Source organism: Pararge aegeria, chromosome 13 (assembly GCF_905163445.1).
Source record: "Pararge aegeria chromosome 13, ilParAegt1.1, whole genome shotgun sequence".
In the NCBI taxonomy this organism is placed as follows: Eukaryota; Metazoa; Arthropoda; class Insecta; order Lepidoptera; family Nymphalidae; genus Pararge; species Pararge aegeria.
Genome location: NC_053192.1, coordinates 3600299 through 3627296, shown reverse-complemented (window position 1 = coordinate 3627296; position 26998 = coordinate 3600299). Strand labels below are relative to the sequence as shown.

At 35.9% G+C, this 26998-nt stretch overlaps 2 protein-coding genes across 2 annotated transcripts in view; one reads left to right on the top strand and one right to left on the bottom strand.

Annotated features, from left to right (window-relative positions):
* The window catches only part of LOC120628887 (calmodulin-A-like), a 97596-nt gene that overhangs the window by 25201 nt on the left and 45397 nt on the right, over window positions 1-26998 (top strand). The window lies entirely within an intron of this gene.
* LOC120628888 (troponin C-like) lies at window positions 1842-22311 on the bottom strand. The gene is made up of 6 exons (XM_039897552.1): window positions 22241-22311; window positions 21956-21995; window positions 18903-19046; window positions 11693-11809; window positions 3320-3451; window positions 1842-1916 (listed from the first exon to the last, which is right to left on the bottom strand). Exons 1-6 carry the CDS (start codon window positions 22241-22243, stop codon window positions 1888-1890), a joined length of 465 nt encoding a protein of 154 aa, XP_039753486.1. The 5' UTR covers window positions 22244-22311; the 3' UTR covers window positions 1842-1887.

Sequence of the window (26998 nt, the reverse complement as noted above, 5' to 3'; positions counted from 1 at the left end):
ATTCGGAATGAAGACTTCCCATTTGCCATACAGTCGGTGAAAAACGTCAGTTATCGTTGTTGATCTGCGGCGTTTTTGTAACTTTTCGCAACAACAAGAGAATTACATATGTCAGCATCTTTTTATTTATTGTTCTTAGATCGAGAGTTACGTCAGAAAGTGTTCTTATCAGTGATTTATCTTCTTTGCTCTTTTGTTTCTTTTGAATAACCTTACTTATATCACAATGCTATTTTGTTTGTTAATATGTTTGTTCATTTGTCGTGTTTTTAAGCCGTTTATCCGACCCATCAACTGGATTTTTGGCATAGAGTTAGTTAAAAGGGTGGAGTGTAAGTTGTAACATAGGCTACTTTTTATTACAGAAAAATAAACGGTATCAAGGGGATTTGTAAAACACCGTAATAAACGCGGACGAAGAATGCGGGCATTAGCTAGTTTAATAATAATTTAAATAGTAAAATGAACAGAATCTCTTCAGATGCGGAGTTTTTGAAGTTATACTTCTTTAGCGGCGTTAGGATAAATCATGGGAGCGAAATTATACGATGTAACGAAATACTCGCAAATGGTCACACGATTTTAACAGGATGAAGGTAGTAGCGAATCCGAGTGAGAGGGAACTCATCGTTCGCTAGCTCACTTTATACGATGCGCGCGCACACCGTCACAAAAAACCGACACCCTTAAGTTAGCTATAGTCGACATTTTTTCGTAATTCGAATCACATTACAACCCGGAGCGCAAATTTTCGTAGTAAGGATTTAAGTAAAACATTATAACCATGCTATAGCGACTTGATATTCTTCAGTACATTCATTAGGCAAGCCTTTTGAATGTGATGAAGAATGTGCAGTCGCTGTTTGTGACAGCTCTGCTGAGAGTTCTGCTAAATAAGTGTGGACCGATTTGGGCTTTAATCTAGAGTGCATATGTTCCATTTTGCTTTGATATCACAGTGTTTCGATATTCGAAGCGTCTCTTCGACTGTGAATAGTACAAGACTTGTACATCGAACGACGGTTCCGAATTTGGATTCTCTGTAACGTCACAGTGGAATTGAATTTATATTCTTTGTTTTAAAACTCAAGTTCGTCCACATATTTACAACAAGCGCTCGTGGTACAATATAAAACAGGACTACCGTATTTGTGAGTATATAAATTAAAAATTTAAAAACCCAAAACTTTAAATATACCTACCCTACTGTACATTATTCTTTAACTCATATTGAGTTGTAATAATGCACTGACGTAATATGAATTAGGTCAGTGTAAAAATGTATAAATGTTGTAAATATGTAATCTGTTATGTTATGGCGGCGGCCATCTTGGAAAGATTTTCATCAAACAAAGCCTGAATTCACCATTCAAACAAAAAAAAAACAAAATCAAAATCCGTTTATCCGTTCGGGAAATACGATGCCACAGACACAAACACACACATAGACACGTAATTTCGCAGGTTAAAAGTCGAGCATCGGGGGTTAAAAACAAGGGTAATTAGGTCCATTTTGCGTTTGCGGTAACGTAATTCGATATTCGATAGCTCTCTATAATTGCAAGTGTATTAAAGTAATAAATAACAAGGTAACATAAAGCGAGTGGCATCAAAATACGTACATGTAATGATAATTAAAAAAAATATATATATAATTATGCCTTGAAACATAAACCCCGTGTGGTTTGAGACAAAGTTACCATTTATGACAGTAATGATTAATTGTTTAAAAAAATATCATGAGATTGTAATAATAAAGGTAACTAGGACTTTCGGTAAATAAGAACTACTTTTGAGATGAATAGTTTATTTATCGAGCGTTTAATCAACATACGGTCACTGAAATACGCTGTGACGTCACTAGTTGTTTTTTCTTATGAATTCTTCTTAATCGCCGGTCATCATTTCCATAAACTCTGAAAAGTAAACAAAAAAAAACACTTAGACATTTTTTTTAAACAACTTAAAACACCTACTAATTATTTTTAATTTATGATCACGTGGGCCTGGGTTCGGATCCCGGGTTGGGCCACTAGTTTGATATTGGGTCTAAGTTGCTACATTCCTTAAGGTTAGCCAGCTATCATCATAGACTGCATGATCCCTTACCACCAGATTGCAGTCAAGGCAGTGGCGTGCACTGCATACGTGCACAAAAGCACTGCATTCCCTAAAGTTTTTGTATAACTCATAAAGAGGAAGGATTATTCAATGTTTTGCCATCTTCCTTCTTTATGCATACCTGGTCAAAAACACTGCGGACAGATGATATTAAATTTAAAAAAATCTCTAGTACGGGTTATAAAAAAACATAAGGATAGGCATTGTAGGAGTTATAAAAGGCTTACCCTAAAGTCTTTATAACTTGTACTGGAGATTTTCTTCATTTTATATCATCTGCATACCCTGTGCATATACCTCTATCCACGCCACTGAGTCAAGGACTTATTGTTGTGGAATAAAAAAAAAAAAAATCTAAAGACGATATTTTTGACTACCTCCCTGACACAGCTGTCAGTGCTCTGGTCTTGTGAGAGGTTCCAGGTTCGATCCTCGCAGGGAGTGAATTAATTATTTCTGAATTTTCTCTAGTCTAGTCTGTGGGAGTGGGAGGCTTCGGTAGCTAATAAGCTGCTTGGCAGCACGACGTTGTCATTAGGGTGGGTGCAAACTGATGATTGTGCTGTGCTGAACTGTGATTAGAAACTGTTTAGAGGTACCAGGTAAACATAACTGTCATACTCAGATGAGCCCACATTGGAACCACGGCCAACCATGGCCGTGGTTTCGATTCCCATAACTGGAACATGTTTGTGTGATGAACATGAATGTTTTTCAGCGATTGGGTATCTGTATAATATAAGTATTTATGTGCATTATTTATAAAATATTCATCAGTTATCTTAGTGCCCATAACACAAGCTTCGCTTACTTTGGGCTAGATGGCGATGTGTGCATTGTCGTAGTATATCGTAGTGTATCTATCTATCTATCTATATCTATCTATACTCCATACTACAGAGCACGGGTCTCCCCCCACAATGAAAAGTGGTTAAAGCCGTAGTCCACCACGCTGGCCCAGTTCGGATTGGTGGACTTCACACACCTTTGAGAACATTATGGAGAACTCTTGGGTATGTGGGTTTCCTCACGATGTTTTCTTTCACCGTTGAAGCAAGTGATATTTTAAATGCTTAAAACGCACATAACTTAGAAAATTTAGCGGTGGGACTCAAACCCGCCCCCCACGAGATTGAAGTCGAAGTGCTACCCATTGGGCTATCACCGCTCTTTCTTTCATCTCAAGAAAGTATAATACCATCGAAGTCAACAGTGCCAGAAGCGTCAGTGTCAATCTCAGCTATCATCTCATTGAGTTGGTCCGGGGTCAGCTGGTCGTCCAACGCTGCCAGTATCTCGCGCAGGCTTGACGTGGGAATGTAGCCATTGCCTGGAAAATACAAACAAAATATATAAATTACAAGCTGACCCGCGTAATGTCTTAAAAAAACCTAGAAACTAATTGCAGCGCTACCTACCAGGCGTGCATAGAGGATATGCACAGAGTATGCAGATGATACTAAATAAAGATAATATCCAATACGAGTTATAAATACTTAAGTTTGAGGTCATTACGAAAAATGTTTAAAATATCACGGAGACAAACGCTCAAGTATTACGAAGGGTCAAATGCCAACCGTCATGCAAAGAAAGGTTTCGTTTTTCGGTCACCTACAAAAGGGATCCCTGTTCGACAGTGGCGTGCCCGTGGGTTTCTTACCAGGGTATGCATACAGCAGGAAAACTGCATAAAACGGCTCTTCATAAAAATCCTCCTCTTTTACGAGTTATATATAACATTTAAGGTAGGCAGTGCTTTTGTGCTACCAGGTCCAGTTTTATTCCCAAACTATGTTATTCTAAGCGATAGGTTCAATTTGAATAATTTAAAAATGACTTTGCAGGTATATAATCAAACTTCATATTTATATTATTTTGATTCTTTCGCATTTATAATATTAGTAGGATGGTACGCATGCATTCGATCTTTGTCACATATGTCTTGCTGTTATTTGTGAAGAGTTATGTCCTTTATCTCCGACAATATCTATCGGATATCCATTAAAATTAAACAAAACGTGCTTGATAATATACACTTTCAAATAATTAAAATCGGTTCAAATATTAACGGAGCTATGAAGTAAAATTGAAAAAAAAAATCATCCCGTTTCCCGGAGGAAACTTATTGTTTATCGGGATTAAAAGTATCTTATATGTTGACCCGGAATACCAGCTACCACTATGCCAAATTTTATTTAAATCCGTTCAGTAGATTTCACGTGATGCCCGGACAGACAGACAGACAGTCGTCATTTCTCAGAAAACATCATTTTACAGGAGAGCAATTTTATAGTTTAAAGTTAAAATTATACCTTAAAAGTATTTTTTTTAGACTAAAATGTAGTGTGGTTAGTATAGTTTTCTGTTTACTTCACCAGAGCTGTGAGATGTAGCTAAGAAAGCAGTCATCATTGTCAATCCTTTACCGCCCACTATTGTGGTCTTGTGATCAGAATACAGGTGCCACCACCAGTGGCGTGCATAGAGGGTATGCACAGGGTACAAAATTAAGAAAATCTTCAATACGAGTTATAAATACTTAAGGATAGGATTTTTATAACTCTTACATTGCCTATCCTTAAGTTTTATATAAGTAGTACTTAAGATTTTCTCTATTTTATATAATCTGCATACCCTGTTGATACCATCTATGGCCACTGGTCACCACCCCTTCTCTTCCCATGTGTGTCATACGAGAAGATCAATCGGATCTTCTCTGTTTCTGGACACAATGCACTGCGTGCTATTTCGGCTGCGTGAGAATTCTGTATGAACTTAGTAGTGTTACTAGGCTACGCAACTACGTGACAGTTTCCACGAGAGCTAGGTAATGTAGCAAAAAACCCTTGCTTACATGGTTACCACCCATCAGTTGATACGAACAGTATTTTTTTTTAAGTTTTCTTCACCCATTTCCACCAGAGCCAAGCTTAGCTAACTTCAGTTTGATTCAATACACAGCTTAGCAACGTAGCACATATTGGTGGAATACCAATTCCGTTGGTGGGTCTGAAATAGATTAGCAGCGAAGCACTTTTTGGTGGGAAAGCAGCTTTAGGTATTAGAGAGCACAAGCTAATCCCATCGAACACCGAATATTTGCTGTCGAAATAACTGCAGACTGAAAATTTCACGCGTCATAGCGAAATACTCAGTTTTGTTTTTATGTGTTGTACTCACAGCTTTGTAAATGCTAGGATTTGTGTTCACTTTTGTGTACCCTGTTGTTTACGAGGTATAGTGTTTAAAGCTAAGTGTAGGTACACTGCTAACTTATGTCCGCCTTAACGAATCACAATATTACATGCTAAATCTTATCAATATTATAAATGTGAAAGTGTGGATGTTTGTTACCCAGTCGCGCAAAAATGGCTGAACGGATTTGGATGAAATTTGGCATGCATGTAACCTTTGACATGGAAAAGAACATAGGATACCTTTTATCCCGATTCCTTAAGAAGTTCCCGAGGAAAAATTGACAATTATTTACGAGCTAAGCTCCGGGCAGACAGCTTTGAAATTTGGTATGCATTTCACATACCAAGGACATGTATGTCTCACTTCTGAAGTCCACGCAGACGAAGTCGCGGGTAGTAGCTAGTAAACAATAATTTCAAAATCGGACCTAATAATCTTATTTTTTTGTTTAATCTTTACTATGTTTTGGGCGCGCGATCACCCGTGCGTTGGACCGATCAGATCAAATATTCAGTGGAAGGTCCCTTACATGAGTGTACCGGATTATCTGCAAATAGGGAGAAGTGGCGAATGATCGTGAGGCGAGTAACAACTGCCACAAACAATGTCTCACCGTAATGACCATGACCACTCAAGAGTGTTACGACAAAGAAGAAGATGTGTTATTTGAAATAATGTAACAAAGCTATAGTAAAATCTTATGATTATTTCGATCGATTCTCTAATAGTTAAAAGTTAGAGTATTTAACAAAGATGTTGACTTTACAATGTAAAACAATTATTCATTGTAAAGTCAACATCTCCTAAGAATGCTCCGGTTTCTACGGATTGAAGAAACTATAAATTACACCATACAGATTCTCCTGCTTTTCGCGGAGTATAGCAAATTAAGCTTAATTTTCATGATGTATCTTAACCTGCCCGCGCTCTAAACGAGCTTGCTGGATGATTTTAGGTAGTCCTTATATAGATTATTTTTTTGTTTTTTTTTATTTGGCATAAAAAACATTAAGTAAATAGTCAGAAATCAATGTAATTGCTTACTTTGTAGGCAATGAAGGAAAGAGAAACTATCAAACACACTTTCGCATTTATAATACTAATAACGATTCATGGTAAAAGTCAGTCACTTTTATCTTTATGTATATTTCACAGTATAAACTATTCTGCATTAATTGAGACTTCACCATTATTTCATCGCCAAGTGCGGACGGTTTGTTTGTCGGTAGTTGTGATCAATTCAATTGTTTTCGCAACTTCAATCAGATGTGGAACAGTTGGCTGCGAGCCAAGGAACTGATGGGATCGATTGGAATATTTATTTATTTTGCTGCTTCTGTTTTGAGCTACATCTTATACCATATGACGGCAAGGTTTCCATTTAACCTACTTCAGCTTATTGATTTTTTTTATTGGTTCCGGTGAATAGTTAATTAAATCCGGTATGGTTTTTTCCTTCGCTTTCTCCTGGCATTTACTTTTTGGTTACTAAATAAATAAAAAATATACTACGACAATACACACATCGCCATCTAGCCCGAAAGTAAGCGTAGCTTGTGTTGTGGGTAATAAGATGACTGATGAATATTTTTATGAATAATATACATAAATACTTAGAATATACATATAAACACCCAGACACTGAAAAACATTCATGTTCATCACACTCCGAGCCGAGTTGACAAGCCGGCTCGATGTTGACGGCCGAGTGGCGCAGTTGGCAGCGACCCTGCTTTCTGAGTCCAAGGCCGTGGGTTCGATTCCCACAACTGGAGAGTGTTTGTGTGATGAACATGAATGTTTTTCAGTGTCTGGGTGTTTATCTGTATATTATAAGTATTTATGTGTATTAAATTCATAAAAAAAATAATTATCAGCTATCTCAGTACCCATAACACAAGCTACGCTTACTTTGGGGCTAGATGGCGATGTGTGTATTGTCGTAGTATATTTAGTTATTTATTTATTTATAAACATTTTCCAGTAGTGGGAATCAAACCCACGGCCTTGGACTTGCTTCAGTCGGCCGTCAAAAATTTTTAGTTTGTTTGTAAGTGGCGATAGCCCAGTGGGTAGGACTTCGACTTCACTTTCGGGCGGCCGAGTTCGAATCCAAGCACGCACCAACTAAGTTTAAGCAATTAAAATATTACTTGCTTTAACGGTGATGAAATGCATCGTGAGGAAACTTGCATGCCTGAGAGTTCTCAATGTTCTCAAAGGTGTGTGGAGTTCACCAATCCGCACTGGGACGGCATGGTGGACTACGGCCTTAACCCTTTCTATTGTCGGAGGATACTCGTGCCCTGTAGCGGGTTAATATGTGAATAACACCTTATACGTATGAATTATAACTATAATTCTGTAATCAAGTTAACTGGTTACTTAGTTAGGACGGAAAAGAAGGACAAACAAAAAAATAAATAATCACAATTATAATTTGAAACTAAGGATTTCCTTGTAGATATAAACACTAATAAAAACGTAACATTTAACTTATATTGAACTTGTACAACGCTGAGAAAATACTGACATTGCGAATGGTAACTTAAATCGAATCCGTGTCTCGGCCAAGCAACCATTTTTAGTTGTTTTTTTTTTAATAAATGGCGTGCCAACAAGATGTCTTATCATGGTAAGAGGAAAACTATTGCCTATAATAAGAATTTGACAGCCGAGTAGCGCAGTGGGCAGCTACCCTACTTTCTGAGTCCAAGGCCATGGGTTCGATTCCCACAAGTGGAAAATGTTTGTGCGATGAACACGAATGTTTCTCAGTGTCTGGGTGTTTATCTGTATATTATAAGTACTTATGTATATTATTCATAAAAATATTCAACAGTCATATTAGTACCCATGACATAAGCTACGCTTACTTTGGGGCTAGATAGCGACGTGTATAGTGTCGTAGTATATTTATTTATTAATTCGAAATGCATGCGAGGGCCTGTAACGTGCCGCCCTGTGTCCACTCAGCTCTACTGTATTATTCTATTCGCAATTTAATACTAGGTAAGATTCTCCATACACATTAACAATATTAAATGTATATTTCGGCATCGGACACTAATCGTATATCTGTGAACAGTGGGCTTTCACATTATGCACCTCCCACTCACTTTTGTAATCATAAATATCAAAAGCAATGTTCGGAATTGCATTATATTTACCAAAATACTCTGTGCGACTATAATCACTATCGACCGTGTTTATCAATGTTTATAATTGTTGATGTAAATTATTAAAAAAATGTAGTAGAGAGGAACGTACCGTCATTTTAATCTTATCTTATATCTTTAAAAAAGCAATGTATTAACGTTAACGAGCTTGTATATATATATATATATAATTGGAACCTCGGAATCGGCTCCAACGATTTTCATGAAATTTATTGTATACAGGGGGTTTCGGGGGCGATAAATCGATCTAGCTAGGATTCATTTTTAAAAAATGTCATTTTATTTGTATTTTCCGGTAATAACCGATTTGTTGCAACGAAGTTGCAAGGGTCAGCTAGTATTTTATTAGCTTATAACTTTCCTATACTGTAAAGGGTTGCAATGCAATGTTTATCAACATAAGGTATATATATTTTATTCATAATAATGTTGATTCAATTTTACCTAAAGCAGTGATAGACTAGTGGTTAGTGCTTCGCCTACACTGTCGGGGGGCCGAGTTCGAATCCCAGCACGCACCGCAAACTTTTGTAAGTTATGTGCGTTTTAAGCAATTCAAATATCACAAAGGCGTGTGGAGTCCACCAATCCGCACTCGGCCAGCGTGGTGTGGGAGGAGACCCGTGCCCTTTAGTGCGCCGGGAATTGGTTAATATATGAATATCACCTCAAACTTTAGTAATTATTTTCGCCGTAAACTACGCTATTGTGATTTATTTCTAAAAGATAGGCTACTTTTTTACATTTTTTTACGGACCATTTAGACAGCGTACGTTGATAAAGCAGCAAGTTTGTACGCTTGTTTCTAGCTTGCTTAACAAACCCTATTAATACAAGCTGAATTCTTATTGTAACAGAAATAAAATTATGTCTATGATACTTCTGGATAAAATAACATTCAAAATCTTAACTATTAAAATCGGTTAATTAGTTTCAGAGTTTATTGATTACAAACAAACAAACAAAACTTTCTTAGTTTTATATTATTAATGTCTATATTCCGTAATTATTATGTGCATAGTAAAAAGCAGTTATTAAAAAACCACACTCTTGCAATAAAATTATAAAAAGTTGCGTATAGTAGTTTCAGAATCAAACACGACTATTTTTAAATGTCTGAATCATTTTCTGATGAAATTCCTTGATACTCGTAACTTAACAAAATCTACCTACTGAATTGGTGATTATATTCGTATTTTTTATAATATTTTTTTATCTAGACAAAAACTGTAATAAATTGTTGGGAATGAAAGAGTTTTCTAGTATTCTGCAATTTATATTATAAGAGACAATAAATTGGTAAGAATGTGAGTTAATATAAAGTCCGATTTTAACATTTCATTTAGTTAAACAATGTACTTGATAGTTTATTCGGTATTTATTGGAATTAATGTGCATACAACGTACTGTAATTTATTTAGGTCAGTAATAGAATGTAGACGATATTTATTCCACTGGTCCGTATTGGAAGTGCTCGGTTTCAGTCGATTTCTACGCGACATCGTAACGGAACGTTTAATCGCATAGCGGTACATCTTTATCGGAAGGATGGAAGCCTTGAAACCAGACTGGAGAAAGTTAAGGATAATAAATCCACAAAATCCCCTATCCCACTCCACTGTTCTGTACTGGAAGTGGTCGGTTATAGTCGATTTCTACGCGACATCTTAACGGAACGTTTAATCGCATAGCGGTACTTCTTTATCGGAAGGATGGAAGCCTTGAAACCAGACTGGAGAAAGTTAAGGATAATAAATCCACAAAATCCCCTATCCCACTCCACTGTTCTGTACTGGAAGTGGTCGGTTTTAGTCGATTTCTACGCGACATCTTAACGGAACGTTTAATCGCATAGCGGTACATCTTTATCGGAAGGATGGAAGCCTTGAAACCAGACTGGAGAAAGTTAAGGATAATAAATCCACAAAATCCCCTATCCCACTCCACTGTTCTGTACTGGAAGTGGTCGGTTATAGTCGATTTCTACGCGACATCTTAACGGAACGTTTAATCGCATAGCGGTACTTCTTTATCGGAAGGATGGAAGCCTTGAAACCAGACTGGAGAAAGTTAAGGATAATAAATCCACAAAATCCCCTATCCCACTCCACTGTTCTGTACTGGAAGTGGTCGGTTATAGTCGATTTCTACGCGACATCTTAACGGAACGTTTAATCGCATAGCGGTACTTCTTTATCGGAAGGATGGAAGCCTTGAAACCAGACTGGAGAAAGTTAAGGATAATAAATCCACAAAATCCCCTATCCCACTCCACTGTTCTGTACTGGAAGTGGTCGGTTATAGTCGATTTCTACGCGACATCTTAACGGAACGTTTAATCGCATAGCGGTACTTCTTTATCGGAAGGATGGAAGCCTCAAAACCAGACTGGAGAAAGTTAAGGATAATAAATCCTTAAAATCCTCTATCCCACGACCACACGTAGATGAAAACTACTTCTTTAGAAATGCTTCTTTAAAGCTGCTATAATTTTCGTCATCATCATGATCATATCAATCCATTACCGGCCCTCTACAGAGCACGGGTCTCTTGCACTCGGTGTTTATCCCACAATGGGGTAAACGCCGTAGTTCACCACGTTGGCCCTGTGCGGATTGGTGGACTCCACGCACCTTTGAGAACATTATGGAGAATTCTCAGGCATGTCGGTTTCCTCACGATGTCTTTACAAATACAATCAAATGATATTATTGCTAAAAACGCAGATAACTTAGAAGAGTTAGAGGTGCGAGCTGAGGTTCGAAATCGGCCCCCCATAAGTGAAGTCGAATTCCTACCCACTGGGCTATCACCGCTTCTATTTGATTTTACGCATATACAATTATACTTGTGATGTTTTTTTTTTATAATCGAGGGGGAAAAAAATCCTTCGGACTTCTGCCTAATGGCAGGGCATGTCGGACTTGCACGCACTAAAACAACCCGCCCTATCTGCCAGGTCTCCACGGAACCGCTGAGCTTCATGCCGACCTTCTTCAAACGTTTTCCTTCTTTTCCTTTTAATCTCTTTCTCGTTCCTCTCTCCTTACCATTATTACGCTTCTTAGCATTCGTGAATATTTTTGCTATTCCTTTTCACTGGAGAGCATGCGCGCTATCAGACTCTGGGAGTCTACATTATTACTATTTCTCTTAATCTACTTACTACTATTATTGTTGTGATGTAATCTTACCTTCCTTGTCGTACAGTCTGAAAGCCTCTTTGAGTTCCTTCTGTAAGGCTTCATCATCTTCATTGAGGAAGTGTGTAGCGACTCGTACAAATGAATCGAAGTTGAGTTTTCCCGAACCTGCGAACATAATTGTATTTCTTACTAAACCAACCGAAACAAACTGAACTAAACGAACCGAAAGCGCAAGGGTATCTCATTGTATTGCGGGGTTTCTCACTAAAACAACCGAAACGAACCGATTAGACAAACCGAAAGCGAAAGGGTGTCTTTTTGTTTTGCAGGGTTTTTTACAAAACCAACCGAACGAACCGAAAGCGTCTATTGGTTCTTAGTTTACTAACTATGGTTGAGCCCCTGCGCTGACCTTGATGCAATTTAAGACTTATATAACTTGCACCCCGGATGGACTGAGAATACTTTTTATTCCAGAACGGTGATAGTCACGTTCCCGGAGGATATAAAATGCCTTTGTTGCCCATGAAAGGATCCACAGGCCAACCGATATGGGCAATATTGCAAAGAGATAGAATGCATCCTGGAAACTGTTACCGCGGTATAAAAAAAACGGTTGTAATTACACCCGCAACCACGCTCTCCTCACCGGTTCACATTTTTGTGCGCAGCACTCCATAAGAGCACTTATTGGCCTGCGGACTGACTGTAACGTGCATAGAGGGAATGCAGATGGTATAAAATGAAGACAACCTCCAGTAGGAGTTATGAAAGACTTAAGGATTGGATGTTTTAAGAGTTATAAAATGCCTTCCATTGAGTATTTGTAACTCGTAATGGAGACTTTCATCATTTTATATCATCTGCATACCCTTTGCATACCCTGTGTGCACGCCTCTACGGACTGACTCGCGTGCATTGACCAATATAGCACACCAGTATCATAATGTACCATTAAAACGATGTGCCAGCTGTCGCTATGCAACAAATAATATAATATGTTGGTGTATTTTGGTTGCTTTCGCTGCGTTGTCATAATATGGTAATTTATTAAAGGGGCATTGTTGCTGATATTAGATTCATATTTCGTACTGCAGATGCTGTCCGTGCGATATAATATTATTGATGTAACAATAATAGCTTAATATGTTTGGGAGGAAGATATAAAGTGACTCTATTGGATATATATTCAGTAGACGAATATCTAAAATTAAAGGTTTTAATTATTGTGTTTCTAGGTTTATATTTTGGTTTACTTTATATTATTTAATTTTATGTTTACGTTGTTATTTAATTTCACAGTTTTGATACCTTTTTGACATTTTGTATAAAATGGGAAAATAATGTTATAATTTAGGTGCTATTATAATTTGCATGCCATAGAATGGCAGATTGTAGCACGGAACTTGGTATGTTTTATTATAAGATCAAATTTGTTTACCTGAAAACACGCAAATAAAGATTTGAATTTATATTTATATAAATTATTGTATTTATATAATATGTATATTATTTTCAAAAGTATATTTTTTATTTCTTTACAAATTAGGTCTTGATTGCAATACCACCTGATGGTAAGTTATGATGCATTCTAAGATGCTAACGGGTTTATCTGCTAGGTGTGTTTTAAATGAAAGCTATACTCTTTATCAGTTTCTATGCGAAATCTTACCGGAACGCTATATCGCTTAGCGGCACGTCTTTGTCGGTAGGGTGGTAAGTAGCCACGGCCAAACCCACCCAGACCAAATAAGAGAAAATTTAGAAATTATAAATTCTCTAATTGCCCCATACCGAGCATCGCATCAACTAATAAAAATTATAAAAAGTAATAAGACAATTCTTATTTCAAAGTGTCTCGTTGTAAATATGGACCTTCCAAAAGAAGATCGAAACAATGTTTCCTACTAGACAACGCTACAGTCGCTATAAGACTGATAAAAAGGCATATACTAATTTCGCCATCAGCAGAAGGAGAGCCGTAGCTTATTGGTCACACTCAGGCTGCGATTGTTAGAGTCGCAGGTTCAAATCCAGTTGGTTCCGAAAATTTATATACGCATTTAAAATTTATAAAATTGATAGTTCTTGAAATTCTTCACTTCAGACTTCATAGGGAAAACTAAAATTATTTCTGTATCAGCCAGAAGTCAGAGTTTTAAAGCAAAAAACCCTCACAAAAAAACCGAGGCTGTCCTTTACAGACGCAGCAAAATTACGTTGAGTGAAGAAATTTTTTGGGATAACGCCACGTTCAAAATCTTTTAAACCTTTTATTTGCGTATACCCAAAGATTCGGTGTTATCACAATGAATACCCCCCTCGTGCCTAGGAGAGCACGTAAAGCCGCAGGTCCCGGCTATTTTCCTAACCCGTTATTTTGTTATACTTTTCTTTTTTTATGTACTTTTCGTGGTCTGCAATAAAAGTATATTCATTCTTTCATTCATTCATAATATTCGCCTACCGACATTGGGGCAGAGTTGTGGGTTTATGCTCCAAAACTATCCTCTATAAAAAAAAATATATCTTTAACATAGGACTAGGAGACTTCCTTTTATGATCTAAATATTTATATATTATAGGTACCAAGATACAATTAGATATATACTTTGAGGTCGGGTATAATAAATAAATATATGTTAATATATATGTGTACCTATATTATATTTAGACAGCCGATTGGCGCAGTTTGCAGCAACCCTGCATTCTGAGCCGAGGGCCGTGGGTTCGATTTCCACAACTGGAAAATGTTTGTGTGATGAGCATGAATGTTTGTCAGTGTCTGTTTATATGTATATTCTAAGTATTTATATATGTTATTCATATTCATCGTCTTAGTAACATAAGCTACGCTTACTTTGGGGCTAGATGGTTGTGTGTTTATTGTCGTAGTATATTTATTTATTTATATATATATAAATATGTCATAGATTGAAAAAAGAAAAAGAAAAATATACTAGTATGTTGTATGGGTATGTAAACTATTTATTACATATTATATAAGTTATATTATATAGTTATATTGCTATAAGTACTTCTTCTGTGTCCTTGTAAGTTAGTGTTTTTAAACAGTTTGTGATGGTATGATTTGCCTGTTTAATTGTTCTATATGAGAGACCTCTCTGTTCCTGTTCCCCGCAGTGGGATGTAATAAGCCTCTAATGAAAGCATAATTGAAACAAGCGACTATCTTTCCAGTAAAGGAACCGTTAGGTTTGCGAGTCTGATTTATATTTCGTCAGTATTCAAAGTTAATTTAGTTGATATTTACTCAAGAATCACGTTTCATCATCAGCATCATCCTTTTTAATAGTAGTCTAAGCTTTTTGTGACAGAGCTCGTGCGGGGAAGTACGATGCTCATTTCTGCCGCTAAACAGCATTGTTGCAATGCTGTGTTCCCGTCTGAAGGGCGTGGTTGCCGCTGTAATTAGAGGCACATGAGGCTTAATTACCAAAAGGGAGGGAGAAGTATTAACCTCTAGGCTATCACCCCCCACTAACTTGAAAAGTCAACGCAGGTGACCGGACCAATTGATTTTTACCATGGCTGTAATGCGAAAATTCTGTCATGTAAATAAAGCGATTCGGGTGAAAGGAGCTTTTACGGGCACTTAGTATGCAATGCAGGCTAGGGGAGAGTGGGGTGAATCGGGTACCAGGGCGCCTTCGATTTTAAATGCGTCCATTAATTCTAGTAGTACCGTTAGCATATTCAACAGTGGAACGTGTTGAATCGCATTGCAAAATTCTGCAACTAAGGTTTTTCTAGCTGAAATGTTATTTCATACAAAAATAACTGAATTTATTTATCTTACTACTGTTAAGTATCATCATCATCATATCAACCCGTTACTGGCCCACTACCCTGTAGTGGTCTCCTCCCACGATGAGAAGGGGTTAAGACCGTAGTCCACCACGCTGGCTAAGTGCGGATTGGTGGAGTTACCACACCTTTGGAAACATTATCGAGAACTCTCAGGCATGGTTTCCTCGCGATGGTTTGCTTCACCGTTGAAGCAAGTGATATTTGATTGCTTAAAACGCGCATAACTTAAAAAAGTTAGAGGTGCGTGCTGGGATTCGAACTCGGCCCCTCCGAAAGTGAAATCGAAAACCTACCTCCTGGGCTATCGCCGTTTCTATTAAGTATAATTAATGCGAATATTTGCATGGATGGTTGACTCGACCACCTCAAAATGGCTGAACGAAAGATGAAAGACACAGGAATAAGATTGTAGTCAGGCAACACACGCTAATTTATCTCCATTAATAATACATCTCCATTCCAAAATCCAGTCAACTTGGTTCAGTAGGTTTTACGTGAAAGAGTAATATACATACATCCATCCATCCATACAAAGTTTCGTATTATAATGGTAGGACAACATAATTCGTTTAAAGGAAATTGCATACAATTCTATAATAAAATACACTTTGACATCTTGGAGATGGCTCTTAATAAGTTCAAAGTTTGTATTAAACGTAATCTTATAGAAATGTCTTATTTTAGTCTAAAGAACTACGTAATCAATAAAAAAGCTTGGGTGTGAATTATTGCTCTAACCAGGTTGCCCTTCTAATAATTTTAAATGACAAAAGGCTAAGTTTGTTGTGGGCTTCTTCTTAGACAAGGGCGCGTTTGGAACCCTCGTAGCTTTAGTTTTTAGTTTACGTTTTAGTTATCGCCATCATCTCACTACCGTGTAATTCTCATGTAATGTACTACTTGTATAAAGATATTTTTGACTTTGACTTTCGACTTTGACTATATGACAATTTCAACCAGTCTGTCAAGCCTGAATAAGTAGTATAGAAAGATTTTTAAGTGATTACGGGATTCGAGGATGAGATTTGTATTAACGGTGAAGGAAAAAATCTTTAGGAAACCTGTCTAAGAGTTTTCCATACTTAATGTTCGTAAAGGCGTGTAAAGCCTATCTAGCCGAGCTAGATCAGCAACTACGGCTTAAACCCTACTCATTCTAATAGAAGACCTGGTAGAGGAGTGGTACGATAAAGGGTTGATATAGATTAAAATGATGAGGAGCATGAACTATCATAGTAACATGTGAATAGTATTGCGAGCAAAGCTACGCGCAGAGTTAGTGAATTACGGTTTTACAAATCCCGTGGGGATCTGTACTCTCTGTCCTATCAAATAACTCCATACCAAAAAACAAGTCGGTTGGTTGCTGGACAAACAAAACAAGGTAGTGTATAGTATTCTACCAGTCAAGACCTTTAATTTGATACTAATTTTGAGGGAGTTGGGAAATATCCGCCGTTATGTGACGGCGGCCATCTTAAACCGTTTTTTCATCGGTTAATTCAGCTTTGAAAAAACGAAATCAGAATCGGTTCATCCGTTCTGAAAATACAATGAGTATATATCATTAGTGAAATTAGAAGCAAAATAATATGAATGTTTATACAGAAACACATATATAGGCTGCGAAACTCATAAACTTTCCTTAGTAGGATGAAAATACTCCAGCGACATCAAAGTGAGGTAAAATAATGGGATATTTGACGACTGGTGACCGTGACGTGTTGTTATGTTACGCGAATAGCTTCTTGAGGTGATGAAAACGGGGATTTATGACCGTTTATTACTGCTTTATTTCGACGGCTAGTGCACTAGTGATTTCATGTTAACGAGTTTTGAAGACCTTAGTGTTTTTACTTTGTTTAACTTCACTAGTCAAATTAAAGATGAATTAGTTTTTTTGCATACTTTAAGGTTTTACAATACTTTTTAGTCAACTCGTTATTTTAAGTAATGTTTTTTCGGTTGATCCTGTCGGTATAGATTTTTAGTATGCATTTTAAATTTATTAATTCGACCAGTTTTTGTAACAAAAAATATTTATTTAAGGATTTTTCTTAGAACTCTTAAAGTGCTAAATGTACATGTTCAGAAAGAAATTCGGTACTGATAAACAAATATTAAGAAAAACCGTTAGAATTTGCGCAAATGTCGGTCTCTTTTAACATGACGTTGGTAATGCTCGTGAAAAGTTACTTGACGAGTACTGATACAGTATGTATTCTAGAGCAACTTTTAGTCTTCTATGTCATCCATTAAGAATAATTTGAATTTCTCTTACTCCTTTAATGTGTCTTTAATGTTGTACAGTTGTACATCTGAATCACCGTTTATATCCAATAATCTCAATTACCAATTATATTCAAATATTTGTTTTAAAAATTTGTAAATAGCAATAGCTATATTATTAATAAAGTTATAGGATATAGGTTTAAATAAGATTGTTAGTTTATATTAAAATATATTTATAGTACCTACCTACTACCAATTCTAAACTTTAACCAATGTACATACCTAATTATATTGAGGGAATTTTATTTATATGGAATATCTTGATTGATGTAGTGAGTAGGTGGGTGTTAATTGATTTCCTTAGATGTTACCTTTTGTCGACGGCACGGTGGTGTACGGTAAAATTCGTAAGAATTTATGATTACACCATAATAGTTTTAAGTCTACTTGTGAATTTTGGTTAGTAAATTTATTTGTTATTATTATTATTATTATTATTATTAAATATCTGCTATGGATAGTAGTAGGTGTGAGTCTGGTTCTAACTTACTCCATCTTTTACCTATGCCCTCGCTAAGCAATCTCCAGCTACTGTTGTAGTTCCTGATTGTTTGTTGACAGATTGTCTTACCATCTACATCCTTGCTGTCAAATATCTGATTTAGTTCGTTATAATCATAGCAGCGAATGCTTTGAAATTTAAATGTATAGTTTTCATTGTGATAAATCTTTATCTTACCACTTACATTTACGTTGTCAAGTATATAAGTTAAACTTTTTGTCGTTGTTACTTTGCACCATAGTGTTAAGTTGACATTGAAAAATACAGATTGTCTTACCATCTATATCCTCGTTGTCTATCGAGTAGTGTATCTATGCACCAACGTGTTGAGAATGATTATAACTTTTTCGTTTTATGAGAAAGTTATCATTGAATAATAAATATTGTCTCACCATCATTGTCAAGCTCGTTGTCATCGTAGCTGTGCACTAATGGTTCAACTTCTTCTTTCCTATCAAGTCCATGAGAGAGTTATCATTGAAAAATACAGGATGTCTTACCATCTAAATCCTCGTTGTCAAGTTGGTTGTTATCGCATCTATGCACCATCGTGTTGAGGATGGTCCTGACTTCTTTTTTCTTTTGTACCAAGTCCATGAGAAGGTTATCATTGAATAATGCATATTGTCTTACCATCTAAATCCTCATTGTCAAGTATCTGGTCTAACTCGTTGTCATCGTAGCTGTGCACCATTGTATTGAGGATGGTTCTAACTTTTTCCTTTTCGATGCGGCCTTGCTTGCTCGAGTCGAACATACTGAAGGCCCGTCGGAGCACTGGTAGACAAAAAATATGTTTTATTCACGACATAGTATATTTCAAAGTAAGGGTTGATGTTTACGGGATCACGATTGCGCTTTAGCAACAGTAGTTACCCAAGTCATCAACTGGTGTTGAACGATGAACCGATTTTTGCGACATTGGAGTGCTTTTGTCTAATACTTCATATTATAATTACGAAAGTATGTTTGTTGGTCTTTCTACAATACTCTAAATAAGGAACCAATCAACTTGATTTGGCATAGCGTTAGCTTGATTTAACATCTAGTAAAAAATATAAATATGTTGTTAATATATTTTTTTTTAATTCCTTTACGAGAGCCCTTGACTGCACTCTCACCTGGTGGTAAGTGATGATGCAGTCTAAGACAGTACCGGGAGTAGTAGACAAGATAGTAAACTTTTAAGGAGTATTGTAGTCATACCCCCCCCCCCTAATCGGTTTCTACGCGACGTCACACCGGAACACTAAATCACTCAGCGGCACGTCTTTGTCGGTATGGTGGTAACTAGCCACGGCCAAAGCCTCCCATCAAAAATTATTATTTTACGGTATTTTTTTTATATTTTCCTTACTTATAAGCATATTATAAATTATATGTTAATGTTTTACACCAGCTCCTCGACCCGTAATGGCCAAGTTTTCTTTTTTTTTATTACGTGAGTTTAAATAAAAGTTTAAATTTACCTTTGTAACTTTAATACATATAAGAATTTCACGTAACAAATACGGGAATTCAGCCGCCATATAAAATTAAAACTACACCATTTTCCTATACATTTTCAGTCTAAAATGCCTCTTAGTTACTCGCAAATAGGATTTTCATCGTGTACAGTTAAAATTGCTGCCTATTTCAGCACCTCTACAGTGAAAATGGAACTTTCAACAGTATTTATAAATAAAAACTTCTATAACAGAAGTTGGATATTAAATTCTCAAGTTGAAAAGCGGACCGCATGCATGCGGTTTATATCACCGGCCTATTCATTCAATGTATGCGATGACAAACACATTAAATGTTCATCTCGGTGCATAAATAAAATGCATACAAGGGAGTTTTACAGTCATGAACGTAAGCCCGCTAGGTGCTTGGACTTGCACACAAATGGTTCCGTACCAAGGTGCTTTATCAAATAATACACGGTAAGTGCGGTTTGCCACTTTATTCAGCTCAACCAATACACATCTTGACGAAATTTAATACAGAGATACTTTGTTTTACCATCATCATCATATCAACCTATTACAAACCTATTACCGGACCACAATGGAAAGCGGATACGGCTGTAGACTATACTCGCGGATGCTAAAATACTATGGGATAGAAGCAGGCGTTACTTTGCGGAAATCCATGATATATTACTTAACAATTATTCATTGCAAAGTCAACATCTCCTGAGGATGCTCCGGTTACGGAGCGAAACGTGCGTAGAGGGTAAATTGCCGAAGATCTGTTTGGTGTGGAGTATAAGAATTGAAGATTTTATAAATTACACCATACAGATTCTCCTGCTTTTCGCGGACTATAGCAAATTAAGCTTAATTTTCATAATATGCTAAAATACTATATACCTACTACAAAATATACTACCTACTGAAATGAAAAATAAATACACTTTTATTGGACACAAGAGAGAGAGAGGGAATTATATTACAAAAATGCAAATACAACAAACAAATAAATAATATATAGTTTTTAGTCCGGGAAAATAAAACTTTCTAGCGAATATTTTTTTTAAACCCAAATAAAAGATAGCGAATCGAGGGCAAAAGCGAGTTTCTCGATATCACACAGTCAAAGTTAAAATATCACATATAGTTGAGGCTTGCGAAAACATGTTTCTGATAATATTTTATGTTCCGATGACAAAAGCACTATTTGTCCAACACTTTTCGAATAAAAATGTCAAAAATAGTTTTCAACGCTCCACATGTCTCGCGTTCAATAAAGCCAAGTTCACAAGGTACCCACTTTATTAATTCGATACAGCTTTTACCACAACGAGCTCTCGATTGGATTTTTAGAGTAATGTTGTCCAGTCAAACGTAGTTCATCATGAATGTTTGTTTGTGTAAACTACACAATTGATTATTATCTAGTTAGCTGGGGCTTGCTACCATCGCATACTCAGTGTAATTTAGATTCTTATTTTAAGTATATGAAGAGTGTGTCATATAAGAGAAAAATATTTTATTTAGAAACCTAAAATATTAAATTACATTTCAAATAGGTATCATATATTATATTGTCATTGAAAAATAATACTTCTGTAAGCTACGACGCACTTCCTGTTATCACAGTATGAGATTAAGTCGTACACAATCTTTGGATCAGTTTAAGATAGTTACGAGGTTCAGAACGTTACAATATACAATTAACTAATCAGAGTAAAAATTACATTATTTATTTATTAATATCCTTAGTATTCTTAAAGCTAGCCAAAACGTAAACTAAGTCAGTTACAGATGTACATTATAAAAATATTCGTTCATTTGTCTGAATATAATTTAGGAACTTAGCTAAACTTATATTAAATATGTCAATTTGTTGGTGCTGAGCAATCATATTATTAAGAAACGAGAGCGCGCGAAATGCTGGAGCATTTCGAGCGTAGTCCGTACTGCGTCCGTAACGAATTGAGTGAAAATAGTGGTAATCTTCCCCTGCAAGTTTAGATTTGACCTTATCTTTTTAAAGTGACCAATTCACTTATCTTTTTTAATTTAAGGATAAATAACATTTCGCGAGCCATACAAAATAGTTTGAGGTAAAATCTAATGCAACGTTAGCTTACCATAACATTTTAACATTGCGGTATGAACCTAGCCTTAGTGAATTAAAATAGAAATGTAATATAATATATTAGTTTTTAATTACTTAGCTTTAATACCAATAATACTCACTTGTTATTTGCTCGTCATCAATTTGGGTTGTCTGTAATGACTAAAAACAAAATTTTCATTCAAAATTATAAGTTTTTTAATTTAAGAATAGAATTTAAAAAAAATATTCGTCCAAAAATTTTTTTTATTCCCATTTATTATTTCCCATAGGGAAAAGGCACAGGGAAATCAACGTGCAGCAATGAAAATATTCTTCGAAAAATAAATTTAAAAGTACTAAAAATATTTAAAGCGAAAAAAAATCACATGAATAAATAAAAATTAAATTGGTGAAGAATAACGCACCATTTTTATTTAATTTGAGTTAGATTTGCACAGATAAGACTTTGCGGCCTAGAAAGCGCGGGATCTTCAAAGCACGCACCACAACCAACTGGCCAAAGTGGCCATCTTGTTCCACGTTCGAAATTTAAACCAGTGTCAGGACTGTTTGGGAATTGACACAGTATACGTAGCAATAAAACTACCAAGGTAAACATTGCACGGGGTGTCTTTGAAATGATGTTAAAAAAATAGTTTTTGATGAGAGCAGTTTGCGTAACCATGCAGTTAATTTATCTATCTTTTTCTTATATGTATATTATGTGGGTTAGAGTTCCAGGTCGTGCTAAAAATGTTATAGATATATTGGTGGTTTCCATTAGCGTCGTACTTGTCAAAATGTGTACTATATATATTCGAAAAATTCACCGTTTTGAAACATCCTACGTGGTCTGCCCGTATTATGTAGCACACTAGAGCTTTCCTTTAATTATTATATACTTCTCTTGTATAAGAAATTCAAAATTGGATCGTTTAGTTTCTGGAAAATGGCACTTTTCCATAATAACATTATGGGAAAAACTGCGTGAACGTAAACAAAAGCTAGTAATTATCTTTATATTTATTCCCTTTGCAGATATATTCAAAATTACTCATAAATAATGTGTCTAATACTACTAGATGCTAACTAGATGATAATTTAAAGTTCAAGAAATATCCTTATGCACGATGAACAGTTTCAGTGAATGCAGTGTGGAAGGACTTATCGCCTACTGGTCTGATGATTTGAAGAAAAGAAAGGCGTAGGCCCGTGTGTGGTGGCGCGCTTTTGAAAAAACCTTTGTTTGGTTTTTAGAGCAATAATTGGCGGACCAAGTAGATGGGCCCCCTGATGGTTATTTATCGGAATGCATAAAAAATCAGCAGTACATAACTTCTTAGGAGCGTAAATAAGACCATAAACGAGATGTTCTTTAACCTTAAAGGCTGTAACGTGAGTAACCGTCATGAATGATGACTGATGATTTAAAGAGTAGCACGAGTGAAATTTTTTTAAGGCAACCACACGACAATATATCAAACAATAAATTCACGCTTTCAACGTGTACACTTACGCGGTATATTGGTATTTATTTCTCTAGTAATAAAAACGTTAATCGTGTACGCTTTCGCTTTGATTATTTAACGACTTAGGACTCGGAGAAAGAATAGGTTTGTTATTTTGCACTTTTTTTTATCACAGCGTACGGCTGTCAGTTTATAAATCGAGCTTGCGAAAATATTCCATTGTGCCAAAAAATTGGCATTAAGTGTTATAATGGGAAAATGAGCCCGGGTAAATATTTTATTGCATACACGTGGCAATGTAACTTTGTTCAATAATAGGATTTAAATATATCAAATTAGCGATTATAGCCTAGTGGTTAGGACTTCGGCTTCACATTCCAGGGGGCGAGTTCTTACCCAGAACGCACCAAGTTTTTCTAAGTTATGTGCGTTTTAAGCAATTAAAACTTGCTTGCCTGAACTCAACTTGCCCTTGAAAACGGTATAGGGCCTTTTAATGTTTTCAAGGGCAAGTTGAGTCCACCAATCCACACTGAACCAGCATGGTGGACTTCGCCCTAAAACCTGATAATGGAAGATTCCTGTAATGGGCCGGTAATGGGTTGACCGTTGATCATGATGATATCAAAATTTAAAATGTATAAAAACCTCGACGTTGAACATTATATTTATAATTGTACTAAATTCAAAATTCAAATTCAAAAATGTATTCATGTAGACCTATCACAGGCACATGTGAAGCATTCATACATATATCATTACCATTATTGGAAGGTGATGGTGATATCTACTTCCGTTAACTTAATACTAAATCTAGTAGGGTTCCAAACGCAACCTTGTCTAAGAAGAGCCCTCAAGAAACTTAGCCGAGGTTTTCTTTTTTATTTGTTATCACCATCTCACAGTCAAATTAAAATTTTGCTATGAAATTAGAGCAATTCATACCGGGGCTTTTTTATCATTCATGTAATCCTTAATATTATAATAGGTTTTTCTATAAGCTTATCTTTTATTTAAACTTTAAACTTATTGAGAGACATCTCAAAGATTTCATCCGGTAATTTGTTATAATATAATATACAATTTCCCTTGAACGAATTATTTATTTTATGTAGCTTAGTAAACTTGACGACAAGTTTATCTTTACTTCTGTTATTTAAATTGTTACAGTCCACTTTCTTTTTAATTGTTTATATATTAAGTATTTAAATTAAATTTTCACTTATAATACCACAAGAGCTTCAAAATTATCGGGTATTTCCCGATAGGTTCGTTGCAAACAAATGAAGGATTTTTCAGGAAAGTAAAGTTTTTCAGGATAACCTGAAAAACTTGACGACTTTATTTGTTTGCAGGGAACCTTGAGGGAAATGCCAGATAATTTTGAAGCTCGTGTGGTATTCGGGGGATTATTTTTCCGTCCCAAATGTCGGCCAATAGAATTGCACCATGAGACGAAATGTACAGTTAACAAATAAGAATTTCATAATGAATAAATATAGCAAAATATATATAGCAACTACCAGAGAAAATTTTCAAAAAATTATCAGTATAATAAATAAATTATTATTATAATACCATGTAGGTTGTACCACGTGACGTCGAATGGTGCAATTCTATTGGTCGATATTTGGGTCGGAAAAATAATCAAATATATACTGATTACAATACTAGTCAAGTCCTTTCATTTGTACCTACGCATTTTGTGGTGCCAGCCATCTTGGATTTGAATTTTGTAACAGCGAACATTGTGCTAGTCAACATAGCTAAGAATTCTTCCGAATAATTCACCTTACAATAAAAAAAAACAAAATAAGAACAGACACACACACACGTGAGCAAACATAAACAGGCATGTCAAACTATTAAAGTTTATACTTGACTAGTAGAATACTGATTTATGTATCTACACTATATTGAAGGTTTCTGTTTTTTTCAATTTCTAATTTATATATTTTTAAGCATGTTACAAAATGGCTGCCAGAGCTATGCGCTTTACTTCCTTAATACAATTACTTTAATATACTCAGCAGTTTGGCTGAGTGGCCAAGCGGGATTTCTTGTCTTAATTACTTTATTTTTGTTCGTTAATATTTCTTCAAGTTTATACGCGTGTGTAATTAAATTATCGTTTTCTTCGATCATTTCATGAAATTCTTTGCGTCTATCACTCATAATTTTCATGACTAAAGTAACAGGTGTAAAAATAAAAGGATTGTTAACCTTCTTTATTACCTCGTTGGTTAGTGGCACGCATGTTCTACTTTCGATCCTGGGATCCAGGACCTGGGTTCTAATCCCGGATGAGTCCAAAAATTACTTTTTTTGCTTCTCTGTTTAGAATTAAAAAATAATGAAATAAATAAATATACTACGACAATACACACAACGCCATCTAGACCCAAAGTAAGCGTATGGGTACTAGAATAATTGCTGGGTAGTTTATGAATAATACACATAAATAATTATAATATCCACCCTGAAAACATTTATGTTCATCACACAAACATTTTCCAGTCGTGCGAATCGAACCCACGGCCCTTGCAGAAAGCGGACTAACTGCCCACTGCGCCAGTCGGCGGTCAAATAATCAGTACCGGACTTAAGTTAGGAAATTGGTGGGGTCCATCCATCTTCTTACATTGAAGAGCAAGTTGAACCGTCGGATCCGACCCAACGGTGCCAAAGTTTCTACTGCAAAAGGCTCAAAAATTAAACTGATATCAAAGTTTTCATATTTACGCCTTCTGGACTACTCGGAACTGGTAGCAGCCGGGCCCACCATTGGCGAGGTGGCCTGGATGTGTGTGGAAATATTCAAATTCAAAGTCAAAGTCAAAAATATCTTTATTCAAGTAGGGGCCCTATATATGGCACTTTTGATGCGTACATTGCATAAGAAATGTGTACACGGCAGTGAGTTGATGGCGATAACCATATTCGTTAACTTAAAACTAAAGCTACGCGGGTTCCAAACGCGACTTCGTCTAATAAGAAGCCTCACAACAAACTTAGCCGGGTGTTCTTTTTTGGTATCACCATCTCACAATGTCATTTCAAATTATTAGATGAGCAACCTGGTTAGAGCAATAATTAACACCCAAGCTTTTTTATTGATTACGTAGTCCTTAATACTATAATAGGAGTTTTCTATAAGCTTACGTCTAATACAAACTTTGAACTTTTTAAGAGAATCTCCAAAATGTCAATGGGTAGTTTAAGTTTTGTAATTCTTTTTTGCTATCAAAATCCCACTACTGGACTCAGGCCTACTCACTCAGAGAAGAGAGGGATACTAAGAGCTTAAGATCTGCTGTTAGTAGGTATACCGCAAAATTACAACCTAAAAATCATCGATTACCGATTGAGTCAAAATATGCTTAACCTCCAGATCTTATGAATGGAATCGTTCAGAAATTAAAAGGTCGCGAAAAACAACAGAAGTGATACTCGGCGAATTTCTTCGGCAAAACTTGGTACAAACTAGGCTTTCGTACAATCAATAAAGACACTCGTCGCTTGTCTATTATTTCTTTATTTCCCCAGAGCTTTCAATGTTGGCATGAAAGTTTTTAAATCGGAAAAACACTATCTTTGGAGCCTCTTGGGATATCGATTTCTCATCGTTCATTGTAGATTGGAATGTGCTATGGAAAATATATAACAAAGTGCGCTACAAAAATCTTTTTCTAGCTAGATAAAATAAGAGGATAT